Genomic DNA, 13,065 nt, shown 5'->3' with positions numbered 1-13,065 from the left:
GACAGTGCTTGTTAAATGGATATATTTGTTGGTATAAATACTGAGCTATTCTGTTGTCAAAGACACATTACAAGTAGTGATTTATTTTTTTTTTTTTTGAGACAGAGTCTTGCTGTGTCGCCAGGCGCCAGGCTGGAGTGCAGTGGTTCGATCTTGGCTCACTGCAACCTCCACCTCCTGGGTTCAAGCAATTCTCCTGCCTCAGCCTCCTGAGTAGCTGGGACTACAGACGCACACCACCACGCCGAGCTAATTTTTATATTTTAGTAGAGACCGGGTTTCACTATGTTGGCCAAGATGGTCTCGATCTCTTGACCTCATGATCCGCCCACCTCGGCCTCCCAAAGTGCTGGGATTACAGGCGTAAGCCTCTGCACCCAGCCAATTTTTGTATTTTTAGTAGAGATGGAGTTTCACCATGTTGGCCAAGCTGGTCTCAAACTCCTGACTTCAGGTGATCCACCCACCTCAGCCTCCCAAAGTTCTGGGATTACAGGCGTGAGCCACCACGCCCAGCCAAATTTTTTATTAATATTATTTTGTAACAGTAAATTGCATAGCTGTTTGCAATGGTAAATAATAACTAATAATTGTACTACTAGAAACAGTTAATTTGAGACCAGGTGTGGTGACTCACGCCTATAATACCAGTACTTTGGGGGGCCAAGGTGGGTGGATTCTGGACAAAAAGAGCAAAACTCCATCTCAAAAATAAAATGAAATAAAAGAGGGTCAGGCACGGTGGCTCACGTCTGTAGTCTCAGCACTTTGAGAAGCTGAATTGGGTGGATCACAACGTCAAGAGATTGAGACTATCGTGGCCAACATGGTGAAACCCTGTCTCTACTAAAAATACAAAAATTAGCTGGGCGTGGTAGCGCATTTGTAGTCCCAGCTACTTGGGAGGCTGCACTCCAGCCTGGCAACAGAGTGAGACTCCATCTAAAAAAAAAAAAGAAACAGTTAATCTGAAATGAACCCCTGTCAAGAATCTGTAATGGTTTATATTTTCCTGTTAGCTAGTTTATTATATCCCTCAACTTTTCAGTGGAAGCTGTTCTTCTTCCTCTCTCGTTATATGCTTGGTCAACATAGCTTAATGGAAGTTCGTTTGTCTCCCTGACTTAGGTTGGAAGTTAAGGATAAAACAGATGAAGTACATTTGCTTAATGATACATTAGCAAGTGAACAGAAAAAATCAAGAGAGCTCCAATGGGCTTTGGAGAAAGAGAAAGCCAAGTTGGGACGCAGTGAAGAACGGGATAAAGAGGAACTTGAGGTACTGGTATCTTTATCTTTAAATGTCTCTGGAAAATCCAGAATGATAGAAGAGAGTCTTGAGACTTTCCTCCATCTAAAATGTCAACCTTAGACTTATTAATAAGATATGGTAAGTTGTTCACTATGCATTGAATACTACATAATGTTATCTAAACTGTATTATGAGGAAATGCTAATGGTGTGATTGTTTTTTTGATTTGTTTTATTTTGCTACATCGAAGGATGCATATAGATTGCTCTGCTGCAACATGTTTTGGGCATGTCAATTGGTGCACACAGTTTGATAAATATGGCAATCCTGTCAGTTTAATACAGAGGTAGTTTTGGTTCCTGTTTTCTCCTAGGGAAGGGGAAGAGGGATACTTTTCTGTAGTCCTCACTGCTGTACGCTAAGAATATTGAAAGTGAACATTGGTCCTTCTCAAAGAGACACACTCCTGCTTTGCAAGGCTCTCAGATCAAGGCAGGCTGTACTACATGCATTACATGCTTTTAATAGAGACGGAGTTGTCTCCCTAGCTCTCAGCTCTTCTAGCCACATAATCCTAATTCCCACTAACTCTGTGCTGAAAAACAATGGGTTGCTGGCATTATTGCCCTATTTTTTATTTTTAAGGTCCACTGTGGTAGCCTCCAGGCAGAGAGAACTCTGCCTGGCAGGGATATGATATCTCCCTAGGTACCAGTTATAATTTTTTAACCATGAAAAGTTTATGTGTATTTTGAATTATTTGCCCCTAATCTTGCTTTCCTTATAAGCCCTATTATTTTTAGCATGTGATACTGCAAAACACAAGGTTTTTCACAACTCCTATCACATTATATCAGCAACATTTATATTATTCTATACAAATTTATTAATGTGCACAGGAATCTTATCAAAACATAAGATGTCTAGGAACAGTTTTGGTTTTTTTTCCCCCGAGATGGAGTCTTCCTCTGTCACCCAGGCTGGAGCACAATGGCGCAGTCTCAGCTCACTATATAACCTTTGCCTCTGGGTTCAAGTGATTCTCCTGCCTTAGCCACCTGGGTAGCTGGGATACAGGTGCATACCACCATGTCCGGCTAATTTTTGTATTCTTAGTAGAGACAGGGTTTCAACATGTTGGCCAGGATGGTCTCCATCTCCTGACGTCATGATCCTCCCACCTCAGCCTCCCAAAGTGCTGGGATTACAGGCATGAGCCACTGCTCCTAAGTATTTTTAATAATATTAACATAAGTTCTTAAATTTGATTTTCTCATACCAGGATCTGAAGTTTTCACTTGAGAGTCAGAAACAAAGGAATCTTCAACTAAATCTACTTTTAGAACAACAGAAACAACTACTGAACGAATCCCAGCAAAAAATAGAATCACAGAGAATGCTATATGATGCCCAGTTGTCTGAAGAACAAGGTCGAAACTTAGAGCTTCAAGTGCTTCTTGAATCTGAGAAAGTTCGAATTCGAGAAATGAGTAGTACCCTAGATAGGGAGCGGGAATTGCGTGCACAACTGCAGAACAGTGGTAGTACTGGGCAGCCTCGGCCATCCTTGCCCTCGGAGGACCTACTGAAAGAGCTGCAGAAACAGCTAGAGGAAAAGCACAGTCGCATAGTAGAATTGTTAAATGAGACCGAAAAATACAAACTGGATTCATTGCAAACACGACAGCAAATGGAAAAAGATAGGCAGGTTCATAGGAAAACACTGCAGACAGAGCAAGAGGCCAACACTGAGGGACAGAAAAAAATGCATGAGCTCCAGTCCAAAGTGGAAGATCTTCAGCGCCAGCTGGAAGAGAAAAGACAACAAGTTTATAAGTTAGACCTTGAAGGAAAGCGACTACAAGGAATCATGCAGGAATTCCAAAAGCAAGAACTAGAAAGAGAAGAAAAACGAGAAAGTAGAAGAATTCTGTATCAGAATCTTAATGAGGTAAACTGACAGTTCCTTTTTAGATATTTTTAAAGAAAGTACTGTAGCCCTTTGATCATTAAATTTTGACATTGGATTAAATTACTTAAACAGCTGTATGTGAATCATTTAAAAATGAAATCTATAGACGTTTATTGGATATAAGCAATAATTATGTTCCCTTAGGAAAGACTGAGATATGCTGTTCACTTATAATTACTGTTTTCTTATTCTGTCCAAAATTGTCAGCCAGCCACATGGAGCTTAACCAGTGATCGAACTAGAAATTGGGTTCTTCAACAGAAAATAGAAGGAGAAACAAAGGAATCAAACTACCCTAAATTGGTTGAAATGAATGGAGGAGGAACTGGCTGTGATCATGAATTAGAAATGATCAGACGAAAGCTTCAATGTGTAGCTTCAAAACTACAGATTCTAGCCCGGAAAGCCTCTACGAGGTTAGACTTTTCTGCCTGATCTTTGGGAAAGTAGTGTTCTTAGGCTGGGCAAACCCCATGACTCCCTGACAGCTAGCCAATGGTGGGGAATTGAAATTTTAAAGGTAATGCATGTTTACATTAGGAGGTGATATTCTTTAACAGAACTCATATATCTGAAAACAACTATCTAACTCTTGACCCAGGGAGGAGAGCATGGAATATAAGGGAGAAGTGATAGGTAAAGCAGAATGTCGCCTGCTCTGTAATGTTTGTGGTAGTAAACACCCCCAATTGAGAAGGTATGTTTTGACTTTTTGTCTTTTTCTTGAAGACTACAGTTTGAAACAGCAGATGATGAAGATTTCATTTGGATTCAGGAAAATATTGATGAAATTATTTTACAACTACAGAAATTAACTGGCCAGCAAGGTGAAGAGGTAATACTTTTTCAAAGTTATTTTTAAAGCATTGAGAGCAAAGATTTAATAGAAACTGTGAATCATTTGAAACTTGCAGCATATTCTTTATACTTTTTATAGTTTCAATTGTATCTATTTATTTTAAATATGAATAATAATGCTTGCTTTCCCCCAAGAGAAGAAAAAGCTTAGAGGGGAAATTAGCTTTCATTATTGTTGTTGAATAATTATGTTGACCTTTTAGTGTATTGAGACAAGCTTCCTGAAAGAGTGATCAGGTTTCTACCCTCTCTGCTCCATGAAACACCCCTAGACTCCTACCAGTGTCTAAACAATTGACTAATCTGGTGAATCTTTTCAGCCTCTTTCTTGGCTTCTTGGTAGTATTTGATACTTTTGACCTCTTTTGTTTTCTTAACCCCCTCTTTCCTTGCCTGTCATGTCAGTATTCTGGCATTTCTTCTGCTTCTTTCATCGGTTGCCTTTGTGGTTCCTCTTCCTACCCTCTTCCTTCTTTTCTCTAACCTGTAACTATGAAAGCTCACACAGTCCAACAGTCTGAGCTCTCACTAGACTTATTTATTAAACAAATACTTATATTGAACACTTACTATGTGCCAGGTAGGTTCTGGAGATACAATGAACAAATCTAATTAAAACCTCACCCATATGGAGCTTATCTTTAAGGGACTGTGGTTCTAGTCTAGACCTTTGTCCTGTGTTCCTGGCTTATATTTTCAATTAGTTACTAGACATTTTTCCTTGGGGAAATGTACCCCATAGTGACCCCTTAGGAACCTCACAGGCTCATTCCAAACTGAACACCATCTTCCCTTTCTCCGTCGTGCTCCAGACCAACATTTCTAGTCATGCTATCATCCAGTTGAGAAAGCTGGAGGTCACCATACACCACTTTCCTTCACCCTTACCTGCAAGTCTAGACAGTCACTAAATCCTGTCCCTCTTACTTTCTAAATAGCTCTCCCACACACCCTTTACTCTCTGTCCCTTAGTCATTGCCTCCATTCAGGCGTTGAGCATTTCTTACCTGGCTGTTGAAACAGCTTCCTGATAAGTCTACCTGACACAAAGATTATATCTTTCCTAATTTCCCCTGCTTTGTACATTACTACCAAAGGAATTTTTCCAACACATAAATTTTGTGACATACTTCTGCATCAAGCCTTTCATGACTCCATTGCCTACATTTAGGTCTGTTATCCATAAAGTAAAGCAATCTAGACTTACCAGGCAACTTACAACATCCTGAAAGCAATACACAGTCATTCAAGCCTTTGTGCCTTCTGCTTAATAAGCCCTTCCTTCTCTTTTCTGCCTAGTAAGTATCTACATATTACTGAAGACTCAACTCAAGCACGAGTTCATGAAATCTGTTGCTCTCAGTGCCTGTTCACACTTTATATGCAGCATTCACATCCATTTGTGGTTAAGTGACCTTACACCATTTTATTTTTCCAGCCCAGCCTGGTGTCCCCAAGTACTTCTTGTGGCTCATTGACTGAAAGACTACTGAGACAAAATGCTGAACTGACAGGGCATATCAGTCAACTGACTGAAGAGAAGAATGACTTAAGGAACATGGTTATGAAGCTGGAAGAGCAGATCAGGTGGTATCGACAGACAGGAGCTGGTAGAGATCATGTATGTCCATTTTTAGCATCTCCATATATGAGAATTAGTACATACTTACCATTTCTGCTATCTAGTTTCAAGTTTTAATTCTGTTAATGTAAAACTATCATATACCTGATTCTTAGTAGGATCTGTAGAATATTTTATAGGGATGACAATAACAGTATTTTTTTTTTTTTTGAGACGGAGTTTCGCTCATGTTACCCAGGCTGGAGTGCAATGGCGCAATCTCAGCTCACCACAACTTCTGCCTCCTGGATTCAGGCAATTCTCCTGCCTCAGCTTCCTGAGTAGCTGGGATTACAGGCACGCGCCACGATGCCCAGCTAATTTTTTGTATTTTTAGTAGAGACAGGGTTTCACCATGTTGACCAGGATGGTCTCGATCTCTTGACCTCGTGATCCACCCGCCACGGCCTCCCAAAGTGCTGGGATTACAGGCGTGAGCCACTGCGCCCGGCCCGACAATAACAATATTAGTATTATTACTAGTTACTGTTATTTATTGGAAACCATTTCTGTACTCGACTCTGGGTTGTATACATTCAGAATCTCTAATCCACATCCACCTTATACATGAGAAAACTGAATTGAAGTTATAGTTAAATCAAGTTGTATTTACCTCCAAAGCCAGATACTTGCTACCTGGGGACCGACAGCAGATACTCAAGATGTTCAAACGTGGATCCTGACTGTTCTCTTCAGCTACTTATCAGTTATTGTGTTCACGACTCAAGTAAAAGATGCTGTTAAATTATGTCTTTCAGCTGATACTCTGAGAATTTACTTAAAATTTTTGCATTTAAAAACAGATATAAAATTAATTGCTAGTTTCCATAATCACCCAATATAAAAATAGAAAAGACCTGTGGCCGGGCACGGTGGCTCACACCTGTAATCCCAGCACTTTGGGAGGCCAAGGCAGGTGGATCACAAGGTCAGGAGATCAGGACCATCCTGGCTAACATGGTGAAACCTCGTCTCTACTAAAAATACAAAATTTAGCTGGGCATGGTGGTATGCACCTGTAATCCCAGATACTTGGGAGGCTAAGGCAGGAGAATCACTTGAACCTGGGAGGTGGAGGTTGCAGTGAGCCAAGATCACACCACTGCACTCCAGCCTGGGTGACAGAGTGAGACTCTGCCTCAAAAAAAAAAGAAAAAGAAAAGACCTATAAGACATCTGTACAGTTAAATACATGATAACGCATTATGCGTCTTTTCTAGAAATCCACTTATTATGTACATACTGGCTTGCTTTTTACCAGTTCTCCAGTACACTCTTTCAGGCATGGGCTCAAAATTTGGACTCAAATGGTCTGTTAAGTCTCTTGACTTTTTTAGTTCAAAGCTCTGCTAATCTGCTAAACCTTCTCTGTGGCCAGGCTTTCACAAGGACTTAATTGTAAAACTAATGTACTTAGCAAAGGACCATGTACTTAGAGTTAGTGTATATGCATAATATCAGTTGAGATTGGCTTTGAACTTTATCTGGGTGGGGTTAGAAAGTTGAGACTGTATCATCATGGAGATATCTTCAATATGTTTAGCTCAGACTTTTCTTCAGAGACTTGTTCTTAAAAATCATGTAAGTAGGCTGTGGTCTTTCCAGTCTTCTACGTTTTCGTTGAATGGTGGTGCCAACATTGAAGCCATCATTGCCTCTGAAAAAGAAGTATGGAATAGAGAAAAATTGACTCTCCAGAAATCTTTGAAAAGGGCAGAGGCTGAAGTATACAAACTGAAAGCTGAACTAAGAAATGACGCTTTACTTCAAACTCTGAGCCCTGATTCTGAACATGTTACTTTAAAGGTAGGAGACATCTCCCATCTTAACATCACAGCTGGTTCTATGTTTTTGCCTTCTTTCATCTCTCACTGACCTTAATTAAATAGACTAAAGAAATTTAGGTGGTGTTCAGGCTGTGTCTCTAGGTCTCTTTATTCGGTCTTTGTCATGAATACAGTTCACAGAAGGTTTGTGGAAAGGCATGCCCAGGACTGGGACCAGGTTAACCTCTGTTTATGGTCACAGTGGGAGCATCCTGAGCCCATGGTTCCACTTCCCCTGGTTTCATCCCTAACAGACCAAAAGAATGTTACCTTTTCAACTCGTAACAAAAGTTCTACTACTGTCAATGTGAGAGCATCATACTCTGTAAAATGGTAAGCCCTTTGAAAAGCCTCTCTAGTGACTAATAATGAATGTTGTTAAAACTGCCTTAATCAATCAATATAAAACTCAAAACAAAAAGAAAAATTTTTGGAACATTTGTTCCAGTTTATGACTCGAAAGGATAGAAAGCATTAACATTTAAAAAGTTAGATTAGTGACCCTAATAAAAATATCTCTGTACAATTAAAAAAAAACTTAGATGAAAATGAGATGACAAAAATATTTGCAATTAATATGATGAATAAGGGCTAAAATCCAAAAGAAACAAAAAGCCTAACTATATTATTAGTATTCAGACTACATTGACTAAGGCAAAAGTGTAAAAATTAGTTAATTTATCTTAAATTTCAACTTTGCTAATAAAGTAGAAAACAATGATAGGATACCTGCTATTTTACTACTACTACTACTTATGATGATGATGATTATTAAAATCTAGGTTATTTTTCCCTAGAGAGTAGGTTGAATGTTTTTTTCATGTCTTTATATTCTTCTCTTCTTTAAATATAGAGAATTTATGGTAAATACTTGAGGGCAGAAAGTTTTCGAAAGGCTCTCATTTACCAGAAGAAATACCTGCTGCTGTTACTGGGTGGGTTCCAGGAATGTGAAGACGCCACCTTGGCCCTGCTTGCCCGAATGGGGGGGCAGCCAGCTTTCACAGATCTAGAGGTGATCACCAATCGCCCAAAGGGCTTCACCAGGTTTCGATCGGCTGTCAGAGTATCCATTGCAATTTCCAGGTAAAGTACTTGAAGGAAAATGCATTTTACTAGTAGACTCTATAAAAGGATTAGTTCTTTTTTATTCTCCCTCTTTTCTTTGCTGGTTATACTCTATATTTGTATAGTAGGAGGTATTTGCCATCACTGAAGCATGCCTGCTTTTTTTTTTTTTTTTCCTAGGTTTTCATTCATTTAGCAGGAATACTGGCAGGGTATGTATAGACTATGAAAAGGGCCTTCCTACATGCAGGCAGCTGGTAGCTCAGAGCTGGCCTATCCAGTCAGGGTTGCCTTTTAGAAAACAATCTGAATAAGCCCATGAAGAAGCTCACACATGTAAATAAAAGATCATAACATTTTAAAATGTGCTTGACAGATTACTTCTTAGGCTGGCATACAATCATTTTCTTCATTGCTAAGATAAACCACTTTTGGTGCCCAGATATGGAAAGTTCTGTCCTAACTGCATTCAAGTCAGAGGTTAGCCTTTAGGACATTGGATTTTGCTAGTGCTTTTGTTGTCCTTTCTCTAGTAGTTCCAAGCTAAGAACTCTGGTATTCATTCTGTCTGTGATTTGACATGGAGCTAAGACTCAAACTACCTTGAGTGCCTAGCCCACTACAGTCTTCTGACCTGCATCATATGCATACAAACACCAAGGCTTCTCCATGCCTCCCCGCCCTTTTAGAAGGCAGACAGAATCTTAAAGGAATTTTACTTTTTAAAGTTCTTTTTGTCAGGTCACATCTGATGCTTCTTTAAGGAGTTTTATCCTTTTCCTTCTTTATTCTCCTCTAAAAAATATGGGACAGTTTTTTAACTGGAAGCTGCGTGAGGTCACCTAGTCCAGAATCTCATCTCACACTTGAGGAAACTGAGGAAGGGAGAGGTTACAAAGCCCGTAGTGATAGAGCCGGGACGGCCAGCCCAGTCTCCCAAGTCTCGTTCATGCTGGATCTGTAAACAGGAGCTTGGGTTTTATCTTACTGTGGACCTTAGACACTCCTTGTTCTGATAGTACACATTGTAGTCCCCAGGTTTCATTTACTCTTTCTCACCTTTCATTTCCTTCTTCACCTTGTGTAGAGTAAACCAGGGTAAGTGCTGGTAGATGCATTGATGAAAAAATATGTAATTCCTGCCTAAATACCTAAAAGCAGCTCACTTTTTAGTGGGGAAGACTAATATGTACGGAACATAGAAGATACATAAATAGGAGGTCACTGGAGTTAGCCAGTAATTTTGATTAGAGGGATATAGGGAGGCTTCGTGAAAGCAATGTAGAAGTTGTTATTGACACACTTCACTCTGCTCCGCTTTTTCTTGTCCAAGATTATATGTTTATCATATTTTGACCCTCCTAAGACAGAGCCTTAGAACTGACTGGAAATCAAAACTGGTGCTCCAGAAGCTTCTTGAGCCAAGATGGCACAGGCAGTAACTTGTGGTGGCTGGTTCATGAAGCTAACACTCCCATTCCTTTTGAAACCAATGTTTTTTGTCCCTGATCAAAGGGACAAGAGCCTCACCCACCTTGCAGCATTCCCAGCACATTCTTATTGCCAATTTAAGGGTCTTTTTGTTCTCTTCCTGTTTTATCTGCCCTTTATTCTTCACTCTTAGCTCTTTCCATTACTTCTCACCCTTTCTTTGCCTGTCTACTTTTGTCTTCCATCTCCTTGTACCCCATTTATCCCTAAAGCCAGAAGCTGATGCTGACAATTTAAGAAACATTAATGCCTCTTGCGATGGGGATGAGGGGATCTTTAATTCCTGTTCTTCTGTCCCAGTTGATTTTGTCACAACCAGAGGGCATTGACACAGTTTAATTAGGCAGTCGTGAAGTTTGACATTTGTTCTATGTTCATATTTAAATGTATGATGTGATTTTTTAGGAAGTGTATATTTATACTATTTATGTTATAGATGTGCTGTGAAATTTTATCTTGGAATCTTTTTTAGAATGAAATTTTTGGTTCGACGGTGGCATCGAGTCACAGGTTCTGGTTCCATCAATATTAACAGAGATGGCTTCGGACTGAACCAAGGTGAAGTCAAAATAGCGTATTTTCTTATGTTTATGACTCTCTAAATCAGGGGTCCCCAAGCCCCAGGCTATGGACCCATACTGGTCTGTGGCCTGTTAGGAACCAGGCCACGTAGCATCAGGTGAGCCGTGTGTGACCTCGCATTACTGCCCGAGCTCCACCTCCTGTCAGATCAGCCACGGCATTAGATTTTCATAGGAGCACAAACTCTATTGTGAACTGCACATGTGAGGGATCTAGGTTGCATGCTTCTTATGAGAATCTAACTAATGCCTTATGATCTGAGGTGGAACAGTTTCATCCAGAAATCATTCCAGCACCTCTGGGTCTGTGAAAAAATTGTCTTCCATGAAATGGGTCCCTGGTGCCAAAAAGGTTGGGGACTGCTGCTCTAAATTACTGCATGTGTAATACTTTCCAAATAATGAATTCTGGAAGCAATGTTTTCCAAAGACAAAGCCCTTTTAACTACCAAAACTAGGGAACTTCACTGTTTTAAAGAGGGTAATAGTAGCTGATTTTCATGGAGAATTTAGTCTGTACCAGGCAATGTTCTTTTCATGTATTCTCTCAATCCTATGATGGAAGTACAATTGTTACTATTCTCACTTTATAGATGAAAAACCGAGGCATGGAAAACACATGTCATTTTCCCCAGAATGGCCAGTAGGGAAGTGATGGAACCAGGACCAAACACTAGCAATCTGGCTCCAGAGCCCACACTCTTTATAACTGCATTTAAGGCACTGGTTCAAGACAGGATTGCTGTTAGTCTTGTGGAAGAATTATGAAGTTTTCATAATTTAACCATATTCAAACAGGTTTCTGAGTTTACCAATAAGTTGTATAGTAATGGTAACAGTTAAAACTCCTTCTCTCTATACCTAGAAGTAGAAACAAACTAGGGCTTGAACATTTCTGGCAATGAAGATGAAGTCTTAATCTGGGGAGCACACAGAGGTACAGAGACACAGCATCCCTGTGCTGTGTATTCATAGTAAACCACCTTTACATCCTCTACCAGGAGTTAAGCATAAGAGAAAGGGGAAGTATATTTGGTACTCTATACAAAGTACTTGAAATATCGTTACACTGAAACAGCTGAAATTTGTACCATGATGAGTTGTGTTGTGGTAAAAGTTAGCAAATCTTGATTTCAAGTCAGTAGAATGGAATAGTTACAGTACTCTAATATTTATAGCTAAGGTCTTTAAAAAGGAAAATAGACCAACTAAATAATTTTCTTTGAGACATAGTTCCAGATATTAGAAATACTCATATGCAAAAGTAAACAAAATAACATTTGAAAGCCAAATTTTTGTTGGTACTGTTTCTCCTTTAGCAAGAAGAATAGAAAATGACTATAAATAGGAGTTGCTATAATGTGGCATAATAGTCTTTTGAACACTTACCTGTGGTGTAGAAATGTTATAAGGGCTTGAAATTTTTTTTTCCTTATAAGGTACATTTTGGGTTACTTTAGGTGCAGAAAAGACTGACTCATTTTATCATTCTTCTGGTGGGCTGGAGCTATACGGAGAACCAAGACATACTGCGTATCGCTCAAGATCAGATCTGGACTGTATTAGGTCCCCTTTACCATTTCAAAATAGGTAAGAATTTGAGAAAAACTGCCTGGAAGAGTTAAATGTATTCACATTTAACAGAGAACAATGTACATTTTTAGGGCTTTGACTTCTTTGCATTGAGATAAACATCTTTGTCATATGTAATTTACATACTCTGACTGGGCGCGGTGGCTCACACCTGTAATCCCAGAACTTTGGGAGGCTGAGGCAGGTGGATCACTTGAGGTCAGGTGTTCAAGACCAGCCTGGCCAACATGGTGAAACCCTGTATCTACTAAAAATACAAACAAATTAGCTGGGCGTGGTGCCACATGCCTGTTATCCCAGCTACTCGGGAGGCTGAGGCAGGAGAATCGCTTGAACCTGGAAAGTGGAGGTTGCAGTGAGCAGAGACCGTGCCACTGCACTCCAGTTGAGAGAGACACTTGGTCTCAAAAAAAAAAAAAAAGTTTTTTTTTTACATAATCTAAGGCTCAATGTAAAAACCAGTGTTTGAATTTGTAACTGATTTCCAAGGGTATAGCAAACCTGACCAAGTGTTATTTAGTGGTTAGATGCTGGGAAAAGTAGTCTCTGGCCATTATGAAAAGCTCTACAATCTTCATGACAAGATGCATTTATACATACCCAATTTGTTGAGATCTTTGCCACAAGCATTGTATTGGACATTCTTATGTTGACTTAGTAGCATCTTTGAAGTCATTGAAGAGTTCTTTCTCATCTCAAGCTCAGAAGCTGAAGCTTGCAGTATATATATTATGTGTGTACAAGTGCCTTTTGGGGGAAGGGAGTGGAGGCAGGTTGGAAACTCAATATGCGTATTTCTGGAT

The 13,065-nt window shown here is 39.7% G+C and overlaps 1 protein-coding gene across 11 annotated transcripts in view; it reads left to right on the top strand.

Annotated features, from left to right (window-relative positions):
- AKAP9 (A-kinase anchoring protein 9) overlaps nt 1–13,065 on the top strand; it is a 164,536-nt gene that overhangs the window by 149,169 nt on the left and 2,302 nt on the right. For all 11 annotated transcript variants that reach the window (XM_012450841.3, XM_012450835.3, XM_012450840.3 and 8 more), the window contains 9 exons: nt 1,129–1,279; nt 2,535–3,203; nt 3,432–3,640; nt 3,954–4,059; nt 5,521–5,703; nt 7,309–7,509; nt 8,383–8,615; nt 10,561–10,646; nt 12,130–12,259. In XM_012450841.3, the coding sequence (XP_012306264.2) occupies nt 1,129–1,279; nt 2,535–3,203; nt 3,432–3,640; nt 3,954–4,059; nt 5,521–5,703; nt 7,309–7,509; nt 8,383–8,615; nt 10,561–10,646; nt 12,130–12,259 (1,968 nt within the window). The remainder of the gene's footprint in view (nt 1–1,128; nt 1,280–2,534; nt 3,204–3,431; nt 3,641–3,953; nt 4,060–5,520; nt 5,704–7,308; nt 7,510–8,382; nt 8,616–10,560; nt 10,647–12,129; nt 12,260–13,065) is intronic.

The sequence above is a fragment of the Aotus nancymaae genome, unplaced genomic scaffold (genome assembly GCF_030222135.1).
Source record: "Aotus nancymaae isolate 86718 unplaced genomic scaffold, 86718_ANA_hifiasm-v0.15.2.pri h1tg000025l, whole genome shotgun sequence".
NCBI lineage: Eukaryota > Metazoa > Chordata > Mammalia > Primates > Aotidae > Aotus > Aotus nancymaae.
Note: the sequence above shows the minus strand (reverse complement) of the source record. Positions and strands in the feature narration are given on the sequence as shown.